Here is a 27,451-nt window from a genome sequence, read left to right as displayed (position 1 = left end):
TGGAACATCTTCCTGGAGAAGTGGAGGTTATAACAGGGGATTAAATGTGGAATGTGATGTCCAAAAACCCTCACAAGCCTTGTCAGGTTTTCACAAACATTTTAATGTATGATGAAACTTGAGTTAGAACTTCTGCATCGGAAGCGTACATGTTTTTTCTGTCATGCAAAAAAACAGCCTATTATCATTCGCACTGCCCTTTAAATGGTTTCTTGCTGTGAAAGTAAGAGCTTCTTGAGAATTCCATGGCTTATAATCAAAACATATGGCACATTAATATCAAATATTCATATGTTTACAATTTACATGTTTACATGTTTACAATTCTGGGATGTCATATCACATTTCTGCAGGTTTCACAGTTTCCAATTAGTCTACAATTTATTTTTCTACATCGCCCTGTTAAATGACTGAAGTGTGCAATTTAACTTTATGCGATGGCAGCTAACTATCATCACTGCTGGAGTAGTACTGCTACCATAAACACACTAACAAGTGTGGCTTATTGCAATTAGGCTGATATGTAAATGAAAGGGTTTCACATTCAAAGTCAGATTACCTGCAAAAATGCTTCTAGTCTTACACAGCAGTATGATAAAAAAGCTGATGGAGGAGGAAACTTTGCATATTCACACAGAATCGATAACATGCACAGGGATATTTTACAACTGTGCTTATTTACACCCCAGATGCCTCTGCAAACTTCTCTTTCCCCTAAATCTCTCTGTCTCTACCAAAAGAACTTGCACTACAAGAGGTAAGCCCTCTGAGTTGGGATTATTCAATCTTTTCAATGAACAATTCTTATATATGGGTGCTCATTACAAAAAAGGCATTCATCATCATTTCTAATCAAGTAACAAGACACAAAGCATAGTGCCAGAGGCCTGTGTCAGCAGAGCCAACGTCTGTTGAAATATTTGTTCCTGGATCAGAGCCTCTGCTCATTCAACTCTTTGTGCATTGCTTCCTGCTGTTTACTCTCTTTAGAACAAGTATAGCCCAAAACACACACAAATTCATGAAACTCCCTTCAATGCTAAAAGCACCAAATCTAAGCTATAAAGTCATAAAACGTAACAGAATAAGCACTCACTCTTAGGCAAGAGTGAAACTTAAGAAAGGTGTTGCAAAAGCAGGTATTTACTCTCACACCGGGGGGGTTTTCACAAGTGCAATGCAAGACTGAGTAAACACACTCACTTAAGCACACACCACTAAAGCCTTCTGTATTCGAATAACACAAAGAGGAAGGGCGTGGCTACGGAAGCTCTATCAGGCCAGAGGATCAGATATCTCCTGTCCATTTGGACATTAATACTGTCCAATCTTCTCTGCAGTCTCCTCTGCAGGACAGTCAGCCATGATAAAATGCATCACAGTTTTATGGTTAACCTGTAGTCTTCATAAAGATGGCTCTTTTTGTCACTAATTTATTTCAGAGTGCAGCCATGTTTCTGTCAGAAAGATTCCCAGTATGCTGCACTGTGATAATGGCAGAAACTACAGATTAAGATAACAAACTAAGATTATTTGTTAAATCTAGAACATTAACTGAGAGGGGAAAAATACACATGTCTCATGACTCATGTTTGCTACATTTTTGTTAACAAAAAACAGCATTATATTTGGGAACTGTAAGGACCTGTCATAGACATTAAGGCAGCTAATAAATGCTATGCTACACCTAAACCCAACATTAATCTCAGTAAACTTTTGCCTCTATAAATAAAATCTTTTTAAATATGTAAAAAATGTTTAAACAAGTAGCTTGCCTCATTTCTGACCAGCCCAATATCGCCAAGGGTTAAAACTTAGCAGGGTCAGATTTAGCATATATCGCACACTTATCTAGAGAGATTTTCCTATCCTTGTTATTCCTATTCTTCCTGTCCTATTATTATTAGTCTGGACTTAAGAACAGGTTCAGCTACAGTTCCCTAACCCAGGCATTCCAGCTCATTAGCTTTCAGTGATGGTATCAGTCTCAAGAAAATTTGCAGTGTGGGGGGGCTGTGTTTACACTCATGGGGTGTCCTGAGACCCAACACCATCTGTAAGAGTGGATATTAAATTACTATACTCTCATGTAGAGAGAGAGAAAGAGAGAAGGAGAAGGATAAAGGGTGTGGCAGGAGAATGGAAGAGGAGGGTCTGAGCCAAACATTTTAAAGACTAACAAGGTGCTAGTGTTTTAAAAAAACATCTTGTAAAAGAGTGCAAAATCATTTTGGAGCCATGTACAATTTCACAACAGCTAGTTTTTTGTCATGATGGGCTTGTTAGTTCTTGTTACTTGACATTTTGCTGTTTTTTTTCCGGTCTGTTTAGATCTTGTTCGGTCAGTGTATGACAAAACCTCCAAAGAGGAAGTAAATGTGGAGTAACAACAAGTTTAATATTAAGGTCACTTACACAGACTTCCCATTTGTTGTTCAATGAACTGTAAAAAAAAAAAAAACAAAAAAAGGGAAGTATGGAAAAGGAACATTACTATGTAGCTCCAGCTGTGCTACTACATTCCTCATTCAGTGACCAGCTGTGCAGTGAGAACATCACAGGATGTCAGCGATTATTAAGACTATGACATTAAGCACAGCCCTAACTGCTTTAACAGTTCTTATTGGAATCACGCCGCTCTCTACACCCCAAGTTCTTTATCACAGAATCCTGGCGCTGTCATGTTCATCCTCAGCAGGACCAAATATTTACAGTGTGGGATTTCCCAGCCAAGCCACAATTACTGTCACTGGATACAAAACTCAAGTGGAGGAAGAATGTGAGAGGTGGACAGGGCAGTAGAAAGTGATTTCATACTAGAGCGCAGTCTTCCCTTGGTTGCTGTAATGAATTGAATAAATTGCATCAAATGGCCCATAACCACTGTATAGGACACTGATCTACTCAATATTTAGGTACATTACTTAAGAATGAAACATGACTGTACCGGCCATAATTGAAAATTAAAAACTGATGAGCAGCATGCTTCAAAGTATTTTATAACTCTTATACTACTGTAATTTGCTCCTACTATTTCTCTTTTTAATCACAAAACTTTATATCATACTGTTTTTATCAGCTTATGGCTACCAGTTATTTTGAAGAATATCCCTGAAACAACTGAGGTCCTGTTATCACTTATGTTTTAACTGCTTTAAGCTGTTGTTTCCTGGCCAGTCTTTCTAATATTCTGTATTATTCTTTCTCTATATAAACATAAAAATTATGCAGCTTGTTGTTTTACTTGAAAAAAGCCATCTAGCCAAAAATCATGTCAAAAATGTCAGAAAAACCCTTTATGTGTTACATGTTTACACTGGAGACACAGTCTAACAGAAAACACTTTTTAAAATCACTGCCTAATTCACAAAATAAAAACTTTTGATAACTTTATTTTGATTACAAAATGAATCTCTAATGTGTTGGTGGCATTTCAGTACTGTTTCAGGCGTTCTGCATAAACAGTATAACACCTTGTATCTATTAGTAACTTTTGCTTCCAGGTTAATTTTTTTGAGTTCTACACTACATGTTAATAATAATAATAATGTATGCGGATGCTGTTTCAGCTATGTTTCAGGATGGGCCTGGGTCTTATGATAAAAGCAAAAGAAGCCTTAAACTTGATCTGAACATAAAAGCATTCCCTTCTTAAGCCACACCGAATGCCATGCTGCTTGTAAACATTCCAGAAGGTTCCAATAGGATGTCTCAACATCTGGAGTGAGATAAATGTCTAGCCGAAGATGCTGCATAACACTGGAGGCAGAAACATGTTTATAAACACGAGTTGCTTGCTCTGCAAAATGCCTAAATACGGACATGGTCCTTGAATTGTGGTCCACCGTTCTGGTGTATCATTTCCCAGTAATCATTAAGTGCAGTCCGAAAATCTGTGGCTTTAGGACACACAAATGAAATTAGGCAGGACACAGAGAATGTACATTTCCACTCTGCGAAATCTAGAATGGCTGGGGTGAAAACGGAAAAGAAGCAGTCACACTGGATTTTCTTCACTGGGGTGGAGCAAAGGCCAGGTGAAAGTAGGTGGTTCTGCTGCAATGTGATTATGGAAGGAATGCTTTTTGACAAAAATAAGAACAAAGTTTAGTGTGGAAGCATTAACTCCTAAATGGAAGTCAACTCCTTGTTCTATCTTTATTTCAAAAGTAAACTGAAGAACAATGTGTTATGAGGCAACACTGTCAGCGGAACAGCTTTCTGAAAATCGCATTGCATCTCTTTTTATTACTAGTTTACGATTATCTGGAATAAGTTGGAGCAACCTCTGAACATGTTAACTTATTCATAGTAAATTAAGTCTGAAAACATAGTGTGGAAGCAAATTTCAGCCCAAGTAGATGACGTGTAGCTTCTTTTCTTGTTTTTCATATTAAAGGAGATGCCTCTTAAAATTTGGACTACACTGAAAAATAGAAAGTCTCACAATTATGTCAATTTTCAAAAACATCTCCACAAAGGCATGTGTTTATGACTGCAACAACCCAGCCATCTAACATGAGTTTAGTAATCATGAGTTTATCATGTGTTTATATTCTTCAAACAGAGAAATCATTTTAGCTAGTCCTAGAGCTATGGATTTATCCAACTAATGTGTCTATATTGATTGATTTAAAGTGAATACTGCCATAAACTCCCTCTTTAAATGTAGTTGATGTTTTTTTTACTATTGCTTTTAATAGTGTGATCATTCGTGTTGGCATGACATCATGTCATGAACTTAACTTCACTTCAGTTCAATTCCATTCAATTTTATTTGTATAGTGCTTTTAACAATGGACATTGTCCACTGTTATGGGGATCTTCCCAACTTCAACAGAAGAGAGGAGTTTCCTTTTTTCTAATCGGAGGTCAGAAACAAAGTTACTAGCTATAATCAGTATAAGCAGTATAAGTGCCTGTAAAATGGGTGTGGCCTTTTTGCATTGAGCATGTCAATGGCATTTAATGATGTTTGGCCTCCAGTTTTTTTAGGTCCTGTTCAATGAGATTTGACCCCAAGCTCCTGTGAAGGTGGCGGTATGGCCACTGAGCTTGTCAGTCAAAATAAAAGACTCATGGTCTCCTACTGCTTAAACAAAAGATGCACTAAGTGCACTTTTCATGCTAACTTGCATTTTTGGTTAAACTGTAATTTTTTGCACAATACTTTTACTTCATGCCAAATTAGCTTCTACATGCATTAACCCAAAATGCTCATCGTATACTCCGAAAACACAGAATACGTCTTCCATTCCTCTGATCCAGGAACCAATGGTGGTGCAATTAACAAAACGAGAAACATCCCTCTCTCTCTCGTCAGCCACTGAGAGACAACACTTTACCCAATTCAGCACAATCACTTAAGCACCCATGACAAAGAGGCTTGTGTGCACATCTTCCGTTACATGGATCAAAATAAACAAGGTGGGTGAGAAGGACTTCGGAATGTTAAACCTTTGGCATCTGTGCTAGGACTTGTCTGAGCTTTTGAGGTATTTAGCAACATGTGTAACAGACAGCAGATTGTTATGTGCACATACACTATGCGTGCATGGTGCAAGGTCCCCTTTTCAAACCCAGTGCTTTTGTTCATCTGCCCATCTTTTTCTTTTGTAATCATTGCTCACCTGAGGACATGTTTTAATTGAACGTTGTCAAAAGACCTGTACAAACGAACACTATCAGTTCATAGATCACGATCACAAGCCAGACGTGTGCATTCATGCATTACGACAGGCTTACGACACCCTTCATAAGGGAGCCTAATGTTTTTAGTGGTTTCATTTAGTGTTTTGCTTGTTTTAGAGCTACTTATTAAAAGAAAAAGACCTAAAAGTACAGGAAGAGCACATACTGATTACTTACTGATCTGACACAGAACTCTGACATATACATACAGTATATGCACACACAAATCCTAAATCCTCCCAAAGAAGCGTGCACAGACACACACACACACACACACACACACACACACACACACACAAACACACAAAGTAATAGAGATTTTCAAATATTTTGCTGTGTTCAAAACATCTTCTATTTGTAAAACAATGCAACACTTCCCTGGTGCAACAACTCAATTACCCAATCCACCCATCATTACTTGCTGTGTGATGTGGTGAAGTCATTCCAAACCTTCCTCTTAGTTTTGCATTCGCTGTTGTTTTCGCAGGTGCCTTACAGTGCACTTTCCCAGAAGCTCAGAGGAACACTGTCCAGATGTCGACCATTATAGTGCTTTCACATGACCACAACGTGCATGTTCTCATCATGCATAGGGATCCAAATCAAAACTGGAAAGACAATATTACACAAAACACCAGAACAGAACCAACACAGAGCAAAATGTTTATCATGATGTTTAGAAATCCAGTGATTTACATCAGAAGGGTCAGTGGTGAACCATTAACAGATAAAGAGTTCATGAACTATGATTGACATGAAGTTTCCATATCCAAGCAAATACACTGAGAAAGTCAACAAACACAGCCAGGGATTAGAGAAAGGTCACGCAGCACTTACCTGAGCAGCGTTTATTCCCAATCAGCCTGGAGCTTCTCCATTCCCTTAGAAGTGAACACTTGGGTCTGAGTTTGCACCAGTAAGGAGCAGATCATCAGCGCATTTCCTCCTGACTGCAGTGTCTGGGATTTCCTGCACGTTAACTCAAAGTGCACTTTTTCTCATATTCAAATTGCAATGGCTTTTGTTTATGGAGAAGCGCACCAGCTCAGCAGATCGAGCTCCTGGAGCTTAGTGTGGATCCACCAAGAAAGAGAGTCTGCAGTGCAAGTTAATATTGTAAAGACAAGCACGCGTATAACATACAACTGACAGCCGGACTACTGGGAGCACAATGGACCGAAAGTCCCAGCGGTTTGGGGAAAGTTGAAATCCCGCCCTCTGTTCTCATCTCCGCGCTGCTTTCACTCTGTTCCGCGTTCAGGCTCAACACAAAGCCCGCACACAGGCTCAATCCTAAACCGCTCACTCCGGACACATAGGACACTGGCCACAATATACAGCATTCCATACCTCAATCTAGTGCACTTACAAAGGGAGCAGAGAGTCATTTGGGATTCAACTCACGTGCACTCACCATTCACTGCGTTCTTCTTCAGTGTTTGAGAAGTTAACGTATAGATTTGGTGTAATTGTTATAGACTTGCTTATGTAATTTTATTACAACTAGCCAGTTAGGTTGAGAAATGTTTGTATGCAAATTGGCACGTGTTAATTGTAACGTAGAATTATGCATGCATTATACATGTAATGAACGGCTGAGTAACAGGCTACAAAGTAAGATATACCCAGGAAAAGCACTCCTTATTCAAATAAAGATCTGCAAAATCTGTGGAAACTCTTCTGCTCTCATATGTTTATAACTTGGGAATTGAAAAGAGGAACGTTAATGGAGTCAATGTAGCAAACTGGTATTATTCTGCCCTCTGCTGTTAGTCTTTGGGTATTACACATTTATAAGCTGTGGCACATCATTATAATGTAATGACGTCGTTATTATAAATAAAAAAATTATAAATAATAATAGTAGTTATAATGGTATTAGTTGTTATAATGCAAAATATATTGGTTTGGTTTTTTTATGGAAAATGTAATGGTGTAACATTCAGATTCCAAAACATTTTGCAATGCTTCCTCTGGTTTGCTGATAATGATTTACACACTTTTACTGTTCTGGTGTAAACAGTGTTGAAACAAACAATGTGTATTGTCTATTGTAAGAAAGTTGATTCCCAGTTGATACAGAAGGATGAAATGGCTAGTGTAATGGCTTTATAAAGCTGTAAAAATTCTACATGGACTGGACAACGAAAAAAAATACATTAGAAATGCATTAGACATGTATGCCATTCAACAAAATGGCAAATTAACTGTTGTTTTTTAGTTTTTTCATTGTGGTGCCCTCTGTAGATATCACTGGTCTTATAACATTTCAGACCTGTTTTTTGAAAATGAAAAGACATTGAGGTCAACTAAGAATGCACTAAAAACAGCAGACTTTTCTGCCCATCTCTCTCTCTCTCTCTCTCTCTCTCTCTCTCTCTCTCTCTCTCTCTCTCTCTCTCACCTTCAAATTTTTTTTATCTTGAGATCCCTGTGCAACAGATGGCGCATAAGCGATTCATGCAAGCAGAGCAATACGATAGAACTTCAAATGTACCGGCTCTAAGGCCAAGGCTGCTCTGGATAACTGGAATGAATATCAAGTCCAGTTAAGCATCCTGTTCTAACATTGTATTCACATTTTTATGGCTGATCATGAATATTTGAAACTTGGGTATTTTCATTTATTTTTTGTATATTTGCGCCATATTTTATCCAGTATTAGTGGCCAAATTCAAGACTGTGTAAAAAAAAAACAGCTAATAGTTTCACTATTTGTTTATAAATTTATTTTATTGTTCAAAAAGAAATAGAAACTCATTCACAATTAAATACTGCTATAAAACATTTAAAGGGTGCGTATGTAACTAGAACATCTTTATTTTCTTCTAATTATCGATTTGATCATTAGGGTGAAAATTATCCTACATTATTTCTGTCCATGTGTGTCTCTATTCACAAAAATGATTGTTATGAATTTATACAATGGTAAGCATATTTTCATTAGCTTCTTGTTAACTTGATATTTCAAATCAAACTATTGTAATAGATATCATTTGTATTTTATGGTTCATATGTTAACAACCGTTAACAAAATATGTAATCTTATAATTTTCAACCACTCTCATTGACGCTGCTACTCTGGTGTGTTCTTGAGCTGCTTATATGTATCTTGATATCATTTGAGCTGATCAGTTTATTAAACATTACAGAAACAAGAACAGCCAGCAGCAGCATCTCCTCTCCTCTGAAAACTCCTGCGGATATTACTTGAGCACCGTGCCGACCTGAAACAGAAACAAAGACATTTACATCTATGTGATCCACAACCTCTATTTCATTCTCTGCTTTCACACAGTTTATCCTGCAGCTGCATAATGTATTGCTACATGCAGGAAATATCTATCACACAACTATTTGTAATATTGTGGTCACCTTGTCTGGGGTTATGGTAGGGCAGGTCCAGTTGTAAAGGTAGTAATGCATGGTGTTGTCTCCTTGTGTAAACTTCAAAGGTTCCAGAAATGCTTTATTTCTCATAACATCCAGGGCCATAAACACATCATATCCTCTCTGAAAGGTAAAGATGATGGTGACTGGAGTTTCAGTTTCCTTACACTGTTCCACTCCAAAGAGTTTCATAACATATATAGACAGACTCACTGCTTTTGCTATGATGAGGACATCCTCGATGAGCTGCTGTAGTGGGGTAGCAGTAGTGACCGTATATAGAGAGTATGCTGCCTTCAGGCTGTGATGGGTATGATGATTCAAAACAGTGGAGGTCAAGGTATAAAAACTAACCAAATCAGTTACTTCACCACCTAAATCCTGCAAGAACATTATTTCATTATTATCAGCGAATGATGGGAGCATAGAAATAGATGTTTCTCATTTATGTGGTTACACAGTTTCATTGTTATACATGAGAACAAATGTTTTGACCACAAATTAATCAGAATGTAGAAGTGAAAATAACATGGAAGAGGTTTAATATATTTTCCTACTCGAAGGTTTCCATGACCTTTGTATGATGTATGTAAACTAACCTCAACTACATACGTATCAATGATTCCATCTCTGGGCAGGAGCCAGTGTTGAGTCTCTTCCTTGTTTAATATGGGGAGAAGATAAAAGTCTTTGAGATAGTCTCTCAGAAGGTCTTGCACTTTGGGTACGTCAGCCAAGGTCATTAGGCGTAGACCAGCAGTTTTGCTTATCTGTCAAAAAGAAATAAACAAAGTGCAACAAGGTATTTCTAAATGAAATAAAACTTAGATTAGAAATTAGAATTAGAAATATTACTCTATATAAACAGCATCTTTTATTGCATTGGCCAGCCAGAAGAGATCGCTATAAAGACTTACCTCTGGCAATCGGTACAGCTTGAGTGCACGCTGTAGGGTCATGTTGCGTGGGAGAGATGAGAAATTTATCTCAATCAACTTGCGTGGGTTCAAGGATCGATACCAGTACCTGTTAACACAACACAAAAAGAAATCATATTGAATTAAACTCATATATTACTACCAGCAAATATCCGAAGGGTTTTTTGTGTCTGCTTTAAACAGAAATAAAGCACATTGCTCACAAGTGGTACAATAGAAAGAATAATATAATTATTATTTGTATCTAATTAACATAATAACAAGGTTTATACCTGCAAGTTGTCACAGGAGTTGGAAGTACAACAGCAGCACTGTAGATGGCCTGGTAGAAACCCTGCTGCTGGACCCGCCTTGTTATCTCACGGATAAGAACTGGAGCCATACGCTTGGAGCGAAGCTTTTTATGCACACACAAGAAGTTTACCTCCACCATTTTCTTTTCTCTGTGGAATTTAAGTTTTTTAATTCTTTGGAATATGTTAAGATCTAAGCAAAAACTGAGAGCAAGAATGTGCTTACGTGTCATATATTTTAAAGGTGGCAGGGACAGCACTAACGAAGCCCACTAGTTTCCTGTTAGAGTTCACCCGCACTCCACAATGCCACTCAGGATGCCAACCAGGGGGACACAGGGCCCTTAAACAATCACAATCAGAATTTAAATTTATGTAAATATATTTTGCGAAGTATTTTCTATATACAACACATTTCTTTTGGTGTATAACCTGTCATTAGACTATTATAGACTAGTAGACAATGTCAACAACATTAAATAAGGGGGTAGATAAATTATGCTATAAAAATGAGAGTTAAATATACTAAAAAAAATTATAATTCATTTAACAGTTACAATTTATTTTGAGGACTGTTTTCTAAAGTACAAAAATGGTTAGATTAGAGAAAGTAAAAATGTGTAAAATTAAATCTAAAAACACAGACATTGATTTTACAGAGATGTAAAATATAACAATAAAAGCAAAACCAAACATTATTATTATTATTATTATTATTATTATTATTATTATTATTATTATTATTATTATTATTATTATTAAAGAAGCCGCTTGTCATTTTTGGCGCCCTCTGCTGCAAATCCTAATAAAACTAATCTACCTTTCTACATTTTCCTAAACCAATTTCACCACTGAAACTACACTAAAACTATGTATATAGACACATTCACAATTAAATTAGTAATCTTATGTCATTTGCAGCTTTCAATTAGTCATGTTACACATGTGTGACATACAAATTTCATTCATATATCAGCTTTTTTTAACACCTGAGCATGCCACTAACCAACTCTCTGGGAATTGTTTTTTGTCTAACTAAAATATATAATCAAGCTATTATAAATATAATCTTTTTTAGAATACTTTCAGAAGTAACACTCACCATAACAGGAACTCAGGAGAGTAGTAGAAACGAACTGTGTTGTCGTCTCCTTCTGTGTAGTTTTCATTAAGCAATGTGCACAGCTCCCCCAGCTACACACAGACAATGCAAAATACTCGTCATTTAAAAATTGCAGAATAAAATGAGAATTGAATGTTAACATTATCTAACCATACTAACTTATATCATTTAACCATTCCAGTATCTCAGACCTGTTCGGAGTTTTTTAGATCCAATTTGTCCCAGCAGAAGCCTTCAGGAAGAGAATAGCAGGTTTGTCGAATATTCGGCTTCTCTGTCTGTATGGGTCCATGTGACGTCACCTCTTCTCCTTTAAAAGAAGAAATGTCAGAAAAGGGCACTATCAAATCTAAACATGCATTGCAACATTCCAGGACTCAGAGGGAAAGGCCTTGATCACATGGGAAGATTTTGTTCAAACAGTTTTTTAATATCAGCTTTCTATCATCATTCTTTCATCATAACACACTTTCATTTTACCATGTGAGAAGAGAAATACATTCAAAGTAAAAAAAAAAAAAAAAGTGTGTGTGTGTGTGTGTGTGTGTGTGTGTGTGTGTGTGTGTGTGTTGGGGGGTGTTGCATAAGAAAGTAACAAACAAAAAGCTTAAGAAATGCAAAGTAATACCTTAAACTGTGTCTGAATGTGTGCTGAGAACTTGAAGAGAAAAGCTAGGATCAGAACTATATGCGCCATTGCTATTTAAGGTTTATTTTATCCCTATCATTAGTTTTGTACCTATCTTCATAACTGGCTGGCTGTTCCAGAAGCAGAAGTTGTGCTTGTGGGCATCTTTTAGGCTCTTGGGTGGGCCCTGGCCTAAAGAGAAGAGGTGCAGTGCTCTCTGGATCTCCTGCTGCTTCTCTTCAGGTAAGGCGTCCAACTAACAGGTTAGAAAATATCACTGTTTTTTTCTATGTAGTATCTGTAGTTGAAAAGGTGGCATGAATGCATTATAAATTTTACTAGAATGCATAATCAAGTACACACCACTTCAAAGGGATCTGGTTGTCCTTCCTTTGCCCATGTTTGACCCTTGTCCTTCTTTGATTTCTTTTTCTTTTTCCCAGCGACATCACCCTCAGAAGTTTTCTCACTGAAGAAAAAACAAAATACACCATTATCGAGTTTTACACCATCAAACACAATGTCCTCTTGACGCAAACATACTGTACAGTGTAAAGATTAAAAATAAAAAAGCATTTACAGGCTTTTGTCCTCGGACATATGCATATTTTCAGGCATCGAATCGCCCCCAATGTTGACTCCTTTTTTTGTCTCTGTGTCTATCCTTTGGGTTTATGAGTGTGTATATATATGAGGCAAGGCCTTATCTCACACAACAGCAGGCTTTGGGGAGGGCCTGCCTAACTACTATTTTCTCTTTCCCCACCCTCCTGATACTGATATGCCTTATTATCTGAAAAATATAATTCAGGAGCTGTCTGAACTTTCATTCTGTATACTAGAACCCAGCAGGGTTTAATGTATACCCATTAATAATCTCAATTGATTAGTACATGGGCTCTGTTGTGGATAATGAAGTTAATTTAGTCACTATTAATTAATACATTAAATCTCACCAGTCACTGTGATTTTGCGGTTTGTAAAGCTGTAAGTATATGTATGTATGCGTATGTATGCGGACCACTGATCACAGAACCTTTTTACTCCAGTCAATCTCTCAAGGTAGAGAATGTCTGCATTACAGCTCCATAAAAGAAAACCAATACTATGTGTAGTACATGTTGTATAGCCTTAGATATAGATATTTTCTACTGCTAAATTCATATAGGTTACTAACTAATACAATTCTATATAAAAAGGAGACAAAAACCTTTAGCTGGATATTAATAGGCCTAAATGTCCAGATTGCACTAATTCATAATTCTAAAGTAAAAAGCCTTTTTGTTAAATTTATTAAAATAAAATTATTAGAAAACATTTTTTTTTAGCTTTTTGAACTTCAAATTCACAGGGTTTTTTACAAGTCCAGTATCTTCAATAATTAAAAAAAAAATTGCAATAACCTTTGAAAACATGCCTATAGATTAAGGACTATCGTTTTATTCAGTGGAATCAACATTCATGAATACACATGAATACCTGCACGAGTACATTAGTTTTTCCGTTAGATTCAGAAACGTACAAACATCCACCATCAGAGGGCTCCATTGTCCACACCATGGATCAAATATATCTTTTTAGCAATAAATAATAACAAAAAACTCTCAAATACTTTATAACAAAAAAGTGTTTATTTGTATATCTAGAGATCCAAATACTTTGGCATTAAAGTACATGACAATATCATAGCTTTAACACATATCTCACAAAGGTAACTGTATGGCTTCTGAACAGCGCAAAAGGGACTTTTCCAGTTTTTCACAATTACTGTTACATTTTCCCAAAATAACACTGAGGGTTTCAAATTCTATTTGCTTTAACAAGCAAATGATAACTAAAGAATGAAGTGCTTAATTCCAACACATCTGCCAGACAAGGCATTAAAGCACTGAAATTGTTATATAAAATTTGAGAGAGAGAGAGAGAGAGAGAGAGAGAGAGAGAGAGAGAGAGAGATTAATTGTGTGACAAATATTAACTATGCTATCCACAACACATGCTGGTGTATATGCATGAGTTAACAGAGCCTGACCACTAAAATAAAACATGAAATTATTATGAGGTTGTGGTTATAGAGCTAAAACAACACACATGCATGTAGACTATTATTTTGTCTAACTTACTTTAGCAATGATTGTCAGGTTTGTAAAAGCCATTTAGATTTTTTAAAATACAAGTTCACTCATTTAAAATATACACAAAGCATATACATGGTTCTGTTATAAACAAAAGAAGTGTATACTTTCTATTAACAATGATTCAACTTATATAAATATGAGAAACAGAGAGGAATATTAGTGAATGATGAAGATCATCTCCATCATATCAAAATTCCATTATTTTTCCTGCCTCAACAGCAGTTTTGTTTTACCTTAAAATATACAAAATACAATAAATTCATATCAGCACTGAAAAGTGTGTGGTGGATGGTTAATTTTGGAGTCTTTGTATTTTTTCTTTCATTCAGTTTCACTGTTTTCATTGTCAAATTGCTAGCATGCATACTGTACCTCTCTCCCTACAATCAAGAAGAAAAACAGGCTGCATTTTCAATCCATGAGCACAATTCACAAGTTGCATAGACAAGAAGCCCAAAGGCTCTTGATCGATACTGCCACATTTGACACGTTACATGGCAAAAAAGATATTGTATTGCTTTGTCATTCTAAAAACATACGTATATTAACATCAATATCTTGACCTGTTTTAATTTCCTTCGTCGATGCATACTGTGTAAGCTCTGGGACAACGTTAGGACCTCAAAAACATCTGGCTTTATTAAGACAAACCTAATTTATATTCTGCAGTGAATGTACTCTTTAGCTTCTAATATTTGGTCTCTATAAATAATTCGGATTGCTTTCAGTGAGTCTCTATTTAAAGATTAAACAATAATACACATACAGAATATAAATTAGGTCATTACTAATGTACATCAATATAAACTGTTGTAGCTCAGTTGGTAGTCCAGGCACCACATTATATTCCCTGTGTTTAGCTAGGCTTTGGTTGAGACAACGTGCTTGGGGCTGCTGTAATTGGGTGTGACCTTGACGTGTATGAAAAGGCTGGCAGGAGAGAGGCTCGAACTGTCTGATCTGAGAAGCCGCACATGTCTGTAACCTGTAAAACAGATATAGAAACAAGAATTTCACATCAGAGAAATTAGTATTTACAGGCTTACTTTCAACCTAAGCTTTATTTGGAATAATAAATACTGTCAAAAATACTGAACATCTGTAAAACCCTAATATGTTGGGTTAAGTCTAATACTTGCAGACACATAAAGCCATACCAGAAAAGTGCACTTTCTGATGCCCATGCTGCATAACACTCCTTAAGAGTGTTATCCTTAAAAGGGTATATCTTAAGTGAGATATACCCTTTTCCACGTAGACTATAGGAACAAATGTTTGTGGACACCTAATCATAAGATTCATATGTGCTTTTTGAACGTCCCATAACACATTTAGACCCCATTTGCTGTTATAATAAACTCCACTCTTATGGAAAGTTTCCCCACTAGATTTTGGAGAGTGGTTGTGGAGATTTGTGCTCATTCAGCTTACAAGGGTCTTAGTAAAGTTAGAAACTGATGTAGGGTGAGGAGGTCCTTTATTGACAAAGGAGGGAAGACACAATTCCTCCATACCAGGGACTACATGCAGCGAGCACTGGCTATAAATGTCTATGGCACCGTCGTGATTCAAACTTGCAATGTCTGGATGATAGGGTGAATGTTGAAATTTTTATGATGGCACTATGACAGAATGGGTAGATCAGAAACAGTTCTTGGGTTACTGACTGTAATGAGATTCTCTGGGTTTCCAAGTTTTTCCACTACACATGCTGATAGACACAGTATATTGGCTATAGTAAAATTGTAATGTATTATAGTACATTCTACAGCCTGCTTGTGTTGAAATATACCTGTGCGCATGCTGGTGAATGGTAGAGTGAACTGGCCGAGGAATTCATTTCGTGCTGTGTAGTCATGATCCTCCACTACAAAACGAACAAGGACCAGCTGTGGCACATGCAACAGAAACTTAAAAGTGCAGTCCCACCTGGGGTTAAAACCTGGGTAAAAGCAGACAGGAGAGAATAGAAAGAATTAATACACACAATCACACATACACACATACTCTTTCACTCACATACTCACTAAGGTATCTAATCACACCCAGGAGTTAAAAATAACAGCTATTGTGCATGCTCATTAAGAAGTGATGACATGCCGTTATTGTCAATGCGGTGTGTCTTTTTCTTGTTGTTATCTATGGGAGCCCCGTGAGTCTCCACCCAGACCAGAGGGTCTACAATAGAGTTGAGTTTCTCTGTGTCTGGTTTAGGCAGCTGCTGTGCTGAGATGACCTGCAACACAATACACAAATTACACAAACCGAGTGGAGGAAAATTTCTCCAGCTAATTCATTTAATGCCATATTCATAGGTTGTTATCTTGCTCTAGCCTTTCTCTCGAATGTTCAACCACAAATTTAATTATGTGACCCAGGAGTAAAATGTCCAAAATATCACTTCTGTGTGAAGACATATTTCTGCCAAATGGATCTGGGTGGGTCATAACAACCTCCTGGGAGATTCACATCTAGCCTTAACATAGTAGAGTTATTAGCAGAGATGATCTAATAAATTATATCTGAGGTGGTAAGAGCATTGAAACAAACAACCTTTATGATGAGGAGTGTAGGGTTGTGTCCTGGCCCTCCCCCAGTGTTTTCAGGATTGAACTCGGAGTCAGGCTGGCACAGGAAGCTGGGCTTTAGTACATATCCGCAGTGTCCATTGGGTAAGAAACGCCCCTGATTTAAATCCATCTGCTCCCCAGGTGTCTGGAAGTTTAGTGCCACTGTAAAAAAAGATGACAAGTAACACATTGGTATGCTTGGATAGATATTGTGTAGAAAATTATTTATGGAACAGAAGGGAGAAACTAAAAAATATATTTTTATATTTTTTTTAAATTATTAAATATTAAATAGAATATTTTTTACATTTCTAGATTAAACTTTTGTTTTTAAGAATGTGGGAGAGGCATTCTTATAAAGCATGCTTTTATTTTTGACAGATTAACATGAATTAAAATTCACCAATCTGGCAGCCGGCATTCCACATGTCCTGTGGGTTGTAGTTGGAGGACTGCAGGCGCTGACCAGACGGGTAGATCCTGCTCAGCTGCCGGCTATTATGCCGAACAAAGTTCTTCCCTGTAAATTGAAATTGATACATGCAAACTGTAACACAAGTTTTCTATAGGAATTTTTTAAGAAATTATTAATAAACTTTACCAACTATTAAACAATTTATACACATATATATTTATTACATTTAATTAAGGAAACTTTAAACATCAATACACACAGACACACAAGTCACCTGAATTTTTGATATGTTTGAGAGCTTTGCTTTCAGAGAAGGAGGAAATCTCAATAGGAGGTCTCTTGGCTGCCTGATCAAAACCTTTAAAAGGAACACTGCAGGTGTACACTACCAGGTCTGAGAGCGCTGGACTCAGCTTGGACACTTCTGGAGAAGAATCACATGTACACTGGAGAGCAACGGCCATTCAGGCACACATCAGACACACACACACACACACACACACACACACACACACACACACAGACAAGCGTACAAACGTAAATAACTGGAAGACTTGAAAACAAAAATACAGACACAAAAGGCCTCACATGAGCAGGACAATGAGCAGTGAGTACATACATATATTTTCATAAAAACATACAAGCAGGCATCAATAGTTTACAGAAAACAAATAATCAGTAAATAACCAGGCAAAAACCTCACCTTCTTGCTCTCTTTCTTTGCTTTGACTTTGCCCTCTGCTTTACTCTCGTCTTCTTCGCAGCTGGACTCAGATGAACTGGAGCTCTCCTGCTCCACTCGCCCCTTCTTTCCCTTCACCAAGATTTTCCCTTTCAGCTCCTAATAATGATCAAGGAATTAGAGATTCACCAAGTTTACATTTTTATTCAAATTAAATTATTTACTACTATCAGATGCAAATCCCAATATTTGAAAATGCACAGTCATAGCACATATCCAGCAAGCCATCCAAAAAGGCATAATCGGCCATTTTGTTAACATAATAAAATAATATCAAATCACTCCAGAGACTAAGAATGCGAAATGAATGAACCTCATTTCAGATATAAACTACTAACCAGGAAAAAGGGTAAAGGTTTGTGCATGAAAACTGCCTGGCTGCTGGACTAACTGGCTGAGAACATGGATACATTTATTTATACAATATGATATAGTGTAAAACTCTACATATTTTTACACACATATGCATGCACACACACATGCACACATACACACAAACACACACACAAGAAGTTAAATGTACGTAACTGTGGATTTCTGACACTGTAACCATAGTATTTTATGACCACAGACAAGATGAGCACAAGTAAGAGAGTCAGAGCAAAACTAAACATGGAATCAAAATCTCACCAAAAATAAAATAAAAAAGGCATAATTACATAGTAGTTAAAAAAGAAAAATGTGTAAATATAAGGAAGACAACAGAGATTCAGCATACAGCTGGACATGAATGTCAGTATGGAAATATATTTTCACAGTACCTCTGGAGAGGGAAGGCTGTCATACTGGTGACTGTTAAGAGGTTTAGTGAGTAGTTTATCCCCTAGGATAGTGTGTAGCTGCTGGGCCATGACTGCCTGCTGTTCCACTGAGCAGTGATTCTCCAGAGACAGTATCAGAGGGTATGGAGAAGCCTGTGCAGTGTCACAGAGCAGTATAATACAGAAATTGCTTAAACATAGGCAGAACACAATTATAATTATGCTTTATCTATGTTTACCATAAGTAATTACACTGTACTGTATCAAACATACATTTTAAGTAATACACATACATATCAAATCATAAATATAATAAATAATAAACAAAGCAATACAAAAGCATGCACTATCTTGTATCATTCCTTATGTAATATAATAACCCTTTTCATTAGCCCCGATCATTTTAAGGTGGTGAGCATTAAGGTAACTATATTTTATTAAAATACCCTGTTCCCACCTTAAATGCATACTCAGCGATGGCCTCCACCACCTCCCTGAAGGGCACTTTGGAAGTAAGGGTGTGGCCATGATAAATTACTGGTTCTCTATCTCCATCCCAACAATCGAGCTCAACACAGCGGCAGCCGTTGCTAAGAGCTCTGTACAACCCACACACACACACACACACACACACACACACACACACACACACACACACACACACACACAGAAGAAAAAAGAAAAAATGGCTTTAACTTTAAATGTCAACAAGTGCTGTGTTTATGTATAAATGTGGGTGTTTTACCGTATATACGGCTCGGCACTGCTCTCGCTCATGACCTGATCTTTGGTAAGGTAGGTGTTGTGGGAAGCAGAGATGAAATAGTGACTAAGCGGATGGCTCATATCCTGATACACTCTGCCATGCTCGGGATTGAACACAACATTTTCCTTTGACAGCATGTACATGGTGAACCCATTGGCTGTCATGAGCTGGTTTTTTCGAGCTGTAAGACAGAGAACAGATGCAGATGTTGGTTAGGCTTAATCAAATAACATATTAGAATGTTTTACAATATGTAACTTTTTTCCTAATTCCGATCATTCTTAAATCAGATACAAAATCTTATACATTTTGTATATTTGTGATATAAAACGTATGATGCTGTATACTCAATTAATAATATATTGATAAATGCCAGTTTGAAACTTTATAAGTCCTGTGTGGCTCACATGGGGTCCTACCAAAAAGCTTGTGAAAGCGTGATAAAAAGTTCTATATAATCTATATAATGAACTTTACATAAATCAACCACTTAATGATATTCCTTTATAAACAGACATTTAAACTGAGGTACATTTACTCCCTTGTTTAACCAACATTTAATTCAATGTATTACATAAAAAAATATATATATAATAATAATAATAATAATAATAATAATAATAATAATAATTCATTTTCTATGCATTTTAATTCAACTGGGCTATACAGTTGCTGTTTTTCTCCATCCGATAGATTTTAGATCATATTTCACCTTTTTTTCACCTTTTATATTATAGTAAGTCGCATCATTGTCTTCGTGCTTAAGGTCACTTGTCGAAATTAGGCTACCAATGGACAAAGAACGAGTGATCAAACCCCATTAAATAAAGAGAGCCAACGATAAAGTGTCTCTGAACTCTGAATGGAAGTAAGCAGACACTTGCATTAGTAAATGGATAAACAGCAGCATGAAAGTGGTTGCACTATTTTTTGTGAGTGTATAATAAAAGACATTGTTTTACCCCACTCATTAAGTTCATAAGTAAGGATGAGACTCTGCGCATGGACGAGAGTGTTGTCTTCTCCCTGGTCTTTTAGAAATTCACGCAGGTCCACAGTGGACAGCACACGGCCATTTGAGGAGTATTCCCGAAACACTGCATCTAACTCGGGTCGACGCAACAGCTCACGACAAAACAGCTCGATCTCACTGTGGTCCAGACGATCATCCGCTGACCGGTCACATTTCTGTTACATGTACACAAACATGTGATCAAACTATGTTCAAAGGCTACAAGGTGCCCTAGAGTTATAAAATAATATTCACTGGGCCTTTAAATTCCCTTAAACTTAAAAAACATGTTTTTTTAAATCGATTATTCTAATCAAATGTGTCACTATTAGAGATTGGATTTGGAACACATGTAATAATTCACATTCACATTTGTATCTTGCTCCATAGACAAATCCTGAAATTCCATTTATGCCCCATTTGTGATGAAACTACATGATATGGACAAGGCTTGTGGACACCTGAGCAGATTTGCATATGCTTTTTTGAACATTAGATTCCACATTTAGTCCCCATTAGCTGTTATAATAGCCTCCACTTTTCTGAGATGTTCCACAAGGGCATTAGTAAAGTCAGGTACTGATGTAGGGTGAGGAGGCCTAGGGTTCTGTCAGCGTTCCAAATCATCCCAAAGATATTTAATATGGTTGAGGTCAGAGCTCTATAGCAGACCACTCAAAATCTTACACTTAAAACATATAAAGCATATCTTCATAGAGCTGGATTTGTACATAGGAACACTGTCATGCTGGAACAAGTTTGGGTCTCCTAGAGAAGGGAAAATGTAATATTACCAAATCCAAAACCAACTTTGTGGTAACAGTTTAGGAAATAATGCTGAAAAAGTTAGGTGTCCCAATACTTTTGGCTATATAGTGTAGCTTAAAGCTGCTTGGAATGGCAGCAGGATATGGTGGTATTTCCAAAGTGTATAGTCATAAATTCTGGCATAGAGATTATTTTATTTTTTTCTAAATAAACGACAGCTGAAATTATTCAGGAAAATTAATACTATTACATTTCCATAACACTAACACTCAAGTAAGAATATTATAGCATATGGGCATTGGTTCACAAAATGAACAAAATAATGATGGTCACTATACCACTAGAACACTAGAACAATAGAAGTAGGAGTCATGTAACCTTGTACAATCTGAGGGCGTATTGCTCATCGAGGTCTATGTTGATCATCTGGAGAAGCCTCTGCACTTCTTCATAAGTCATCTTCCCATCCTGGTTTAAATCTGCCTGCCTCAGGTAGCCATGTATCCAGGTGAGAACAGTTAGGGTTTGATACACAACATAACCATGTTATAAGTTTATGCAGTAGCAGTATAAGACAATATCAAAGCTGAATTGATTGTATCTAAGTTGCAGATAGTGTGATCATATAACCAAAAAATATAAACATAATTATGTTCTATTTGTATTCAAGTAGGCCACCATCATGTTCTCTATTAAATTAACTCTATAAAGCTCTGTCCGTCCTATCTGGTTTCTTGTTTTGTAGAAGGTTGCAGAACTTTCAACTCTTGAAAGCTGCATAGATCACATTTGGCAGAAATGATCAGAAATTGTACAGATTGCTGTGTTACCTGTTCTTAGGCATGACACCATTAACAAAGGCTTATGTCACATAGTATCACATGGTATCGAATGTTGCTATGTATGACTAAATGAGCAAGGTGTTATAGATCCCTGTCATTAATCATAACATTCTCCTCAGTAGCACAGAGCTTAACAGTTGAAAAATATGAAAAATTCCCCAGAATTACCATAAAACATCAAGAAGGCTTGTGTAGGAATATTTATACAGAAAATAACAGTGTGAGCAACAAAGCAGGACAAACTATATACTTTTATTGCAAATTAGCACAGCAATTTAGTGCTAAAAGTAAATAGTCCACATTAACGGTTTGATGGCAAAAAATAAGTGTCACTCATTCACAGCAATGCTCTAAAGAACTACAGTATATATGGATTTTTTTGTCACTGCAGCAGGATGGACAATCTGCAAGCTTTAATACAAAACAGCCAAACCACACTGACTTTAATGTGTGAACTCAATATTCAGATTTGATAGAGATTAAATACTTGGAGATCTAATGGTTTTAAACTTTCTGTCTATTTGGCCAGTTAAATGCTATAAAGGATATTGGTCAAGTTTCTCAGTATGACTCATGTTGTTGATTCGGTCCTGCAGGGTGCAGATCCCCCGAGCCCAGTGTTGTGCCTCCTCTGCACTTTGACACTGCAAATCTAAACTCTTCCTCCCTCCCTTAAAGACGATGGTCAGACACTGCTTCTCTGGGACAGAATTAGCCATTCTTCGCAGGGTCTCTGACTGACAGCCCTCACGCACACACTCTACTTCCATTATGGAAACTGAGGACAGAGAACACAGAAATGGTGTAAAAAAAACCTCAAATATATACCAAACAAACATTTGCAATCACACAAATACAAATAATAAAGTAAATAAGCCCCTGCTAAGAAAACCACAGAGTTACCAGTAGAACGTGATGTATCTAAGGAACAAACGTGGAAAAAATGTATAAACCGGACAAACTTCTATATTTGCATATGTTTACTGTTTAACCTGGTTTTGATATACAAACACACAAATATGGGCCCAGCTAAACAGCATGTAACCACTGTAACTATAATAAACTGCTCTGTCCAAAGTGTCTGACAGAGAATCTTTCTCCATACCAGCAGAACACTTTGAGGTTATGCAGTGGAAAGAGGTTACAGCTCTCCTTTGCATGAATTTTCAAGAGTTCATGGCTTAGACTTAAATATTTCACCCCACTGTTACTTTTGTGTAGTATCCTTTGCTGAGTTTAAGTTTAATATACTTAAGAAAAAGTATTTCACTATTTTGACCAATTCTGTGACATTAAACCTAATGATGGATGCTTATAAAATTACATTTTAATTATTATCTAACAAGTCTTAACATTGTCATAAAAGGGGATCAGCCCAATGATTAGTAATGGAAAAAATATATAAATAAATAAATAAATATATATATAGGGGGAGAAATTAGTTCACTCAAGATTACACAAGATGTTTCGGCAAGATTAAGAAAATGTTTACAAAAGGTGAATTATTAAACGGGGTGGTGTAAAACTCTAATAACTTCAGAATAGAAAAAAAAAAATCAGAATAGACACCCTTCATCCTTGTTCCAATTTTTTAATGATTTTTTTAAGAATCCATTTGAATTTTTAATGAAATTACTGAACTGATTAATTGTAACACAATAACTAACAAAAAAAATGGTCTTGATTGTATTCATATTTTATTGACGATTTTAAAATGCGATTTTCTTTACAATAATAAATTAGAAGAACTTAAGTAAAACAAAAAGTACTATGAATTGTACTGAAAAAAAGTACAATTACAGAAAATAAACACGTCAGAACACTGTAACAATAGAACATATAGTTTGTTACAGTTCTTTCTTTCCTGATGTGCGTACATACAGTCTGTCCTGCCCACATCACAAAATAACATCACTGACTACAAGCAATTGAAGACCAAGTTTCTATGTACAGGCTGCACTGCCTCCAGGGCAATGGTTATCCTTCATATAACCCATATGAAACAAACCACAAAAAGAAAGACCAAACTCTTCCCACCCCATCATAGCCTTTAATTAGTTGAGTGGAACTTACAGGCCTGGTAGAGATACCCCCCTGTTTGAGCTACAAATAGACTAGCCTGTAATAAACAGTCAGCACTGTGGCACAGTAGACCTGCCTATTTCACTGTTTGCACACCCATAATTCAAGATCTTATTTTTAAACCTCCACCTTACTGAAAAAGCTCCCACACTGCAAGCTCACACAGCTGAAGAATCTACCAGTACTTTTATCTTCTCCCCTCTATTAACCACAATCTGGTTCCAGTTAGAGTATCGAACTTCAAGAATATTACATTTATAAGACTCCATGAGAATGATCTGGAACCGACCCTTGTACATACAAATCCCATTGCTTTCTAACTCTAGGTAGGTAGACTTACAGGTTTTGGTCTTGCTGAAGGTACCATTGGATTCACAACGCACTGTGATGCCATCATCCTGCAGCTTTAGCATGCGTTTCCTCTGCCAGCGAGGGGAACGCAGCTTTAACATAGTGGAGCCTTGCAGCATGGTCTGTACATCTCCGTCATCCTGGAGACCTAAAATAGAGAAAGACTGAGGGGGATGTGGCTTTTGATCTGGCACTTTACCAACCACATTTTAAAGGGTTGTAAATAACAAAGGATTTTAAACAACCTTAATTAAATTGCTCCCAAGGCCTGTTACTTGGCATAAGCCCCATGTGCTTACTAAAAGGAATTGCAGGACAGACTAAGAGAACTGATTGCATTGAATAGTGGTCCTCTTCAATTCATTGTGCATCTAAGCAGCATAATAAAAACAGTATGTGCAATTTCAGAAATACAAAAAATAATCCTGACTTTGTCCAGATCTGTTTTCTACAGACACGTCGGTAAACCATTATAAATCTTTTAAATGATAGCATTAAGCAATGTTTTGTCTTTTATCTCGTGCTCCACTATAACGCCACAGCTTGAGATTATTCAGCTTAAACTTTTCAGAGAGAGGAAAGCCTGTATTCTCGTCTAGGTTAAAAATGTTTAGTGTATTTTTTCTATTATATGAAATACAATATCTCTTTCTTAAAAACCTACACTGTAAGAATGAATAGATTGATCTCTGAGGATCATACTGTCAGTTTACCCACATGAGATAAGTATTGTACTCCAACATACCTCGTTTTACATGAATAAAAAGCTTAACCGCTTTCCCAAAATACACCCTTCTCCACTACAACCAGATGTGCTTTCACAAAATATTCAGTCTGCTTGTAGAGGTTTTGGTGTTATTGTTTTCCCTGTACTATGTAAACAGCTTTGGGTTAATTCTCTGTATGTGTAATAAATAAATGCACTCTCTCTCTCTCTCTCTCTCTCTCTCTCTCTCTCTCTCTCTTTCTCTCGTTTTTTTATCTATGTATATATCACTTCTATAAAGACCAATGGCTAAAGCACCACTGTAACATTTCTGACACACCTTTAAAATAAACAACTTAATCTGTTATCTTCTAAACATGGCCTCTGGTCAAAGTATTTTTTACTTCTACCTGACATTAATCACTACCAACTCCCAACCAATGTGCTTAGAGTTCAGGTATCCTCAAACAACTCCATGCAATGAAATTGAAGGTGCTCTTATATACTAGTTTAAGGATCTTGGTTTCGATTAGGCTGCAAGAAGACTACCTTAGGACAAGAAGTTTGCAAGATAACAATAGTGATGCATGCATATAATAACAATGATGATAATGATAATGATGATGATGATGATGATAATTATAATAATAATAATAATAATAATAATAATACGCATTAGTCATGATACTGGATGTGCATTTGTTTATTCTCTTTTCCTACCTAAATTCCTCAGAGGTTGCTCTGTTTGATGTGCAGCGTCCCTCTTCCTGTGCTCGGCCTTTGCATTGTCCTCGCTTCTCAGCATTACACTTTCTGCGGTCTGTGCGCTTTTCAGCAGCGCGTCCTCCTGTTTCAAAGCTTCAGATCCCTTGACCTATATTACTAACAGAATAAACGCCAGTGATTTTCTGTCCTCTGCTTTTGGCACTTACCGCATTTATCCGAAATGAAAGAAGCCCCACCCATCGCCAGTGATGTCACAATCGGAGGCAACACTGCGCAATCCGATTACTGGGAGTCACAGAAGAGCGCACTGGTTTCTATAAGATCTAGTTCACTTATATGCTTTCCCAAGTAACTAATGGCTTCTCTGTTAATAGGAATTATTCATATGATAATTTTACCAGGATGTAAACGACCCAAAGATTGTCATAATCCACAATTTTGGAAACAAGATACACAATTACCCAATATCCTGTGCCACATAAGCATACCAAACACGTAGAGAATATAAAACACAAGCAAATCTTTAAACTATAAGGCTAAAACTTGACATGTCTGATCATGTATTCCTGATTGATGCATTTCCATTAGAACTAGATAAACAGTCATTATCCAGGGAACCAATGTATTTGAATGAAATGTTGCCCCCTCGTGTCCTAATGAAGAACTTCACCAATTAAACCTTGATCTTTTTCTGAAGACATAAAGCTCCCAGTCAATTGCATGGGGAGTAGGGTTTGGCCTTCATAACCGTAACAAACCTATACTAGTTAAACAATCAAGACGGGCAGCTTAAGACTAGGCTATTTGTCAATTGGATATAAAATGACTTTTACTCACCTCAATTGGAACCATTTAATATCATAGTTTAAATGTGGGTTCCCATCCTCTGAATACATGAAAAGACTGTATAGTAATTAACAAAATCAAACTTTTCTGCATACTGACCTGATGGTGCCGGAACGAATGCATCCCTCTGGGACTGCTAAAGCTAAACAGGCACACAAAGAAAGCATAGCTCGTGACGCAGCTATGTGAGCTGTCATCATGTATTTTTGATTATAATATATTATTAAAATAAACGTAGCCTTCAGCTGAGTCATGTAAGAGCCATTTGAAGATGGATCATTATTTGCAGAGTTCAAAACTGACACTTGACTGATTAAGACTTTAAATTTACGTTTGTATGATGCTTCGAATCCGAGCTGATCGACTGTACAGTGATCAAGAGCTGACTTTCAAAATACTAAAAAAAAGAAGTAAAAGTTTGTAAATAAAAACATCAACCACAGTTATGTGACCATGGCCATTAAATTAGAAGAAAAGAGGAGCTGGTCCAGATGACCCCAGTCCGTGTACATACTGGGCATTCAATTTTCATTTTAGAAAGGGAATTTGAAAAATTCTAAATTTTTGTAATACTCCAGAACAAAAGAAAAACAAGTAATTTCTGGTTTCTTTATGGATGCAACCAGGAAAAAGTGTGTGTACTTGGTGTGTGAATATGGGAAA

At 36.7% G+C, this 27,451-nt stretch overlaps 3 protein-coding genes across 3 annotated transcripts in view; all 3 read right to left on the bottom strand.

Moving 5' to 3' along the window:
- svild (supervillin d) overlaps positions 1-6,934 on the bottom strand; it is a 53,420-nt gene extending 46,486 nt beyond the window's left edge. The window contains exon 1 of the mRNA XM_046853570.1: positions 6,529-6,934. The gene's annotated coding sequence lies outside the window, so the exon portion shown is untranslated. The remainder of the gene's footprint in view (positions 1-6,528) is intronic.
- A 1,469-nt stretch (positions 6,935-8,403) lies between these two features.
- Positions 8,404-12,725, bottom strand: nmt1b (N-myristoyltransferase 1b). Its single transcript, XM_046854557.1, has 12 exons — positions 12,644-12,725; positions 12,427-12,532; positions 12,175-12,319; positions 11,627-11,745; positions 11,415-11,506; positions 10,539-10,655; positions 10,292-10,462; positions 9,999-10,107; positions 9,681-9,851; positions 9,295-9,462; positions 9,067-9,204; positions 8,404-8,918 (listed from the first exon to the last, which is right to left on the bottom strand). Exons 1-12 carry the CDS (start codon positions 12,679-12,681, stop codon positions 8,898-8,900), a joined length of 1,395 nt encoding a protein of 464 aa, XP_046710513.1. The 5' UTR covers positions 12,682-12,725; the 3' UTR covers positions 8,404-8,897.
- Positions 12,726-13,672: 947 nt separating this feature from the next.
- plcd3b (phospholipase C, delta 3b) lies at positions 13,673-26,170 on the bottom strand. The gene is made up of 15 exons (XM_046854556.1): positions 25,937-26,170; positions 24,500-24,658; positions 22,627-22,855; positions 21,614-21,743; positions 20,418-20,643; positions 19,435-19,636; positions 19,147-19,288; positions 18,690-18,842; positions 17,890-18,027; positions 17,461-17,632; positions 17,175-17,291; positions 16,755-16,933; positions 16,302-16,437; positions 15,994-16,143; positions 13,673-15,186 (listed from the first exon to the last, which is right to left on the bottom strand). Exons 1-15 carry the CDS (start codon positions 26,019-26,021, stop codon positions 15,062-15,064), a joined length of 2,343 nt encoding a protein of 780 aa, XP_046710512.1. The 5' UTR covers positions 26,022-26,170; the 3' UTR covers positions 13,673-15,061.
- Positions 26,171-27,451: the final 1,281 nt, after the last annotated feature.

Source organism: Silurus meridionalis, chromosome 7 (assembly GCF_014805685.1).
Source record: "Silurus meridionalis isolate SWU-2019-XX chromosome 7, ASM1480568v1, whole genome shotgun sequence".
Lineage (NCBI taxonomy): Eukaryota > Metazoa > Chordata > Actinopteri > Siluriformes > Siluridae > Silurus > Silurus meridionalis.
Note: the sequence above shows the minus strand (reverse complement) of the source record. Positions and strands in the feature narration are given on the sequence as shown.

Excerpts from the sequence above, each read along its gene's own strand:
- plcd3b (XM_046854556.1), bottom strand. The coding sequence starts at position 26,021 with ATGCTGAGAAGCGAGGACAATGCAAAGGCCGAGCACAGGAAGAGGGAC. Across the intron at positions 22,856-24,499 it reads CTTCAGCAAGACCAAAACCT|TTTCCATAATGGAAGTAGAG; the intron begins GTAAGTCTACCT and ends CTCTGTCCTCAG. Across the intron at positions 16,144-16,301 it reads ACACCGCATTGACAATAACG|GTTTTAACCCCAGGTGGGAC; the intron begins GCATGTCATCAC and ends GCTTTTACCCAG.
- nmt1b (XM_046854557.1), bottom strand. The coding sequence starts at position 12,681 with ATGCCTGAAAATATGCATATGTCCGAGGACAAAAGCCT. Across the intron at positions 11,507-11,626 it reads ATCTAAAAAACTCCGAACAG|CTGGGGGAGCTGTGCACATT; the intron begins GTCTGAGATACT and ends GTCTGTGTGTAG. Across the intron at positions 8,919-9,066 it reads CTACCATAACCCCAGACAAG|GTCGGCACGGTGCTCAAGTA; the intron begins GTGACCACAATA and ends TTTCTGTTTCAG.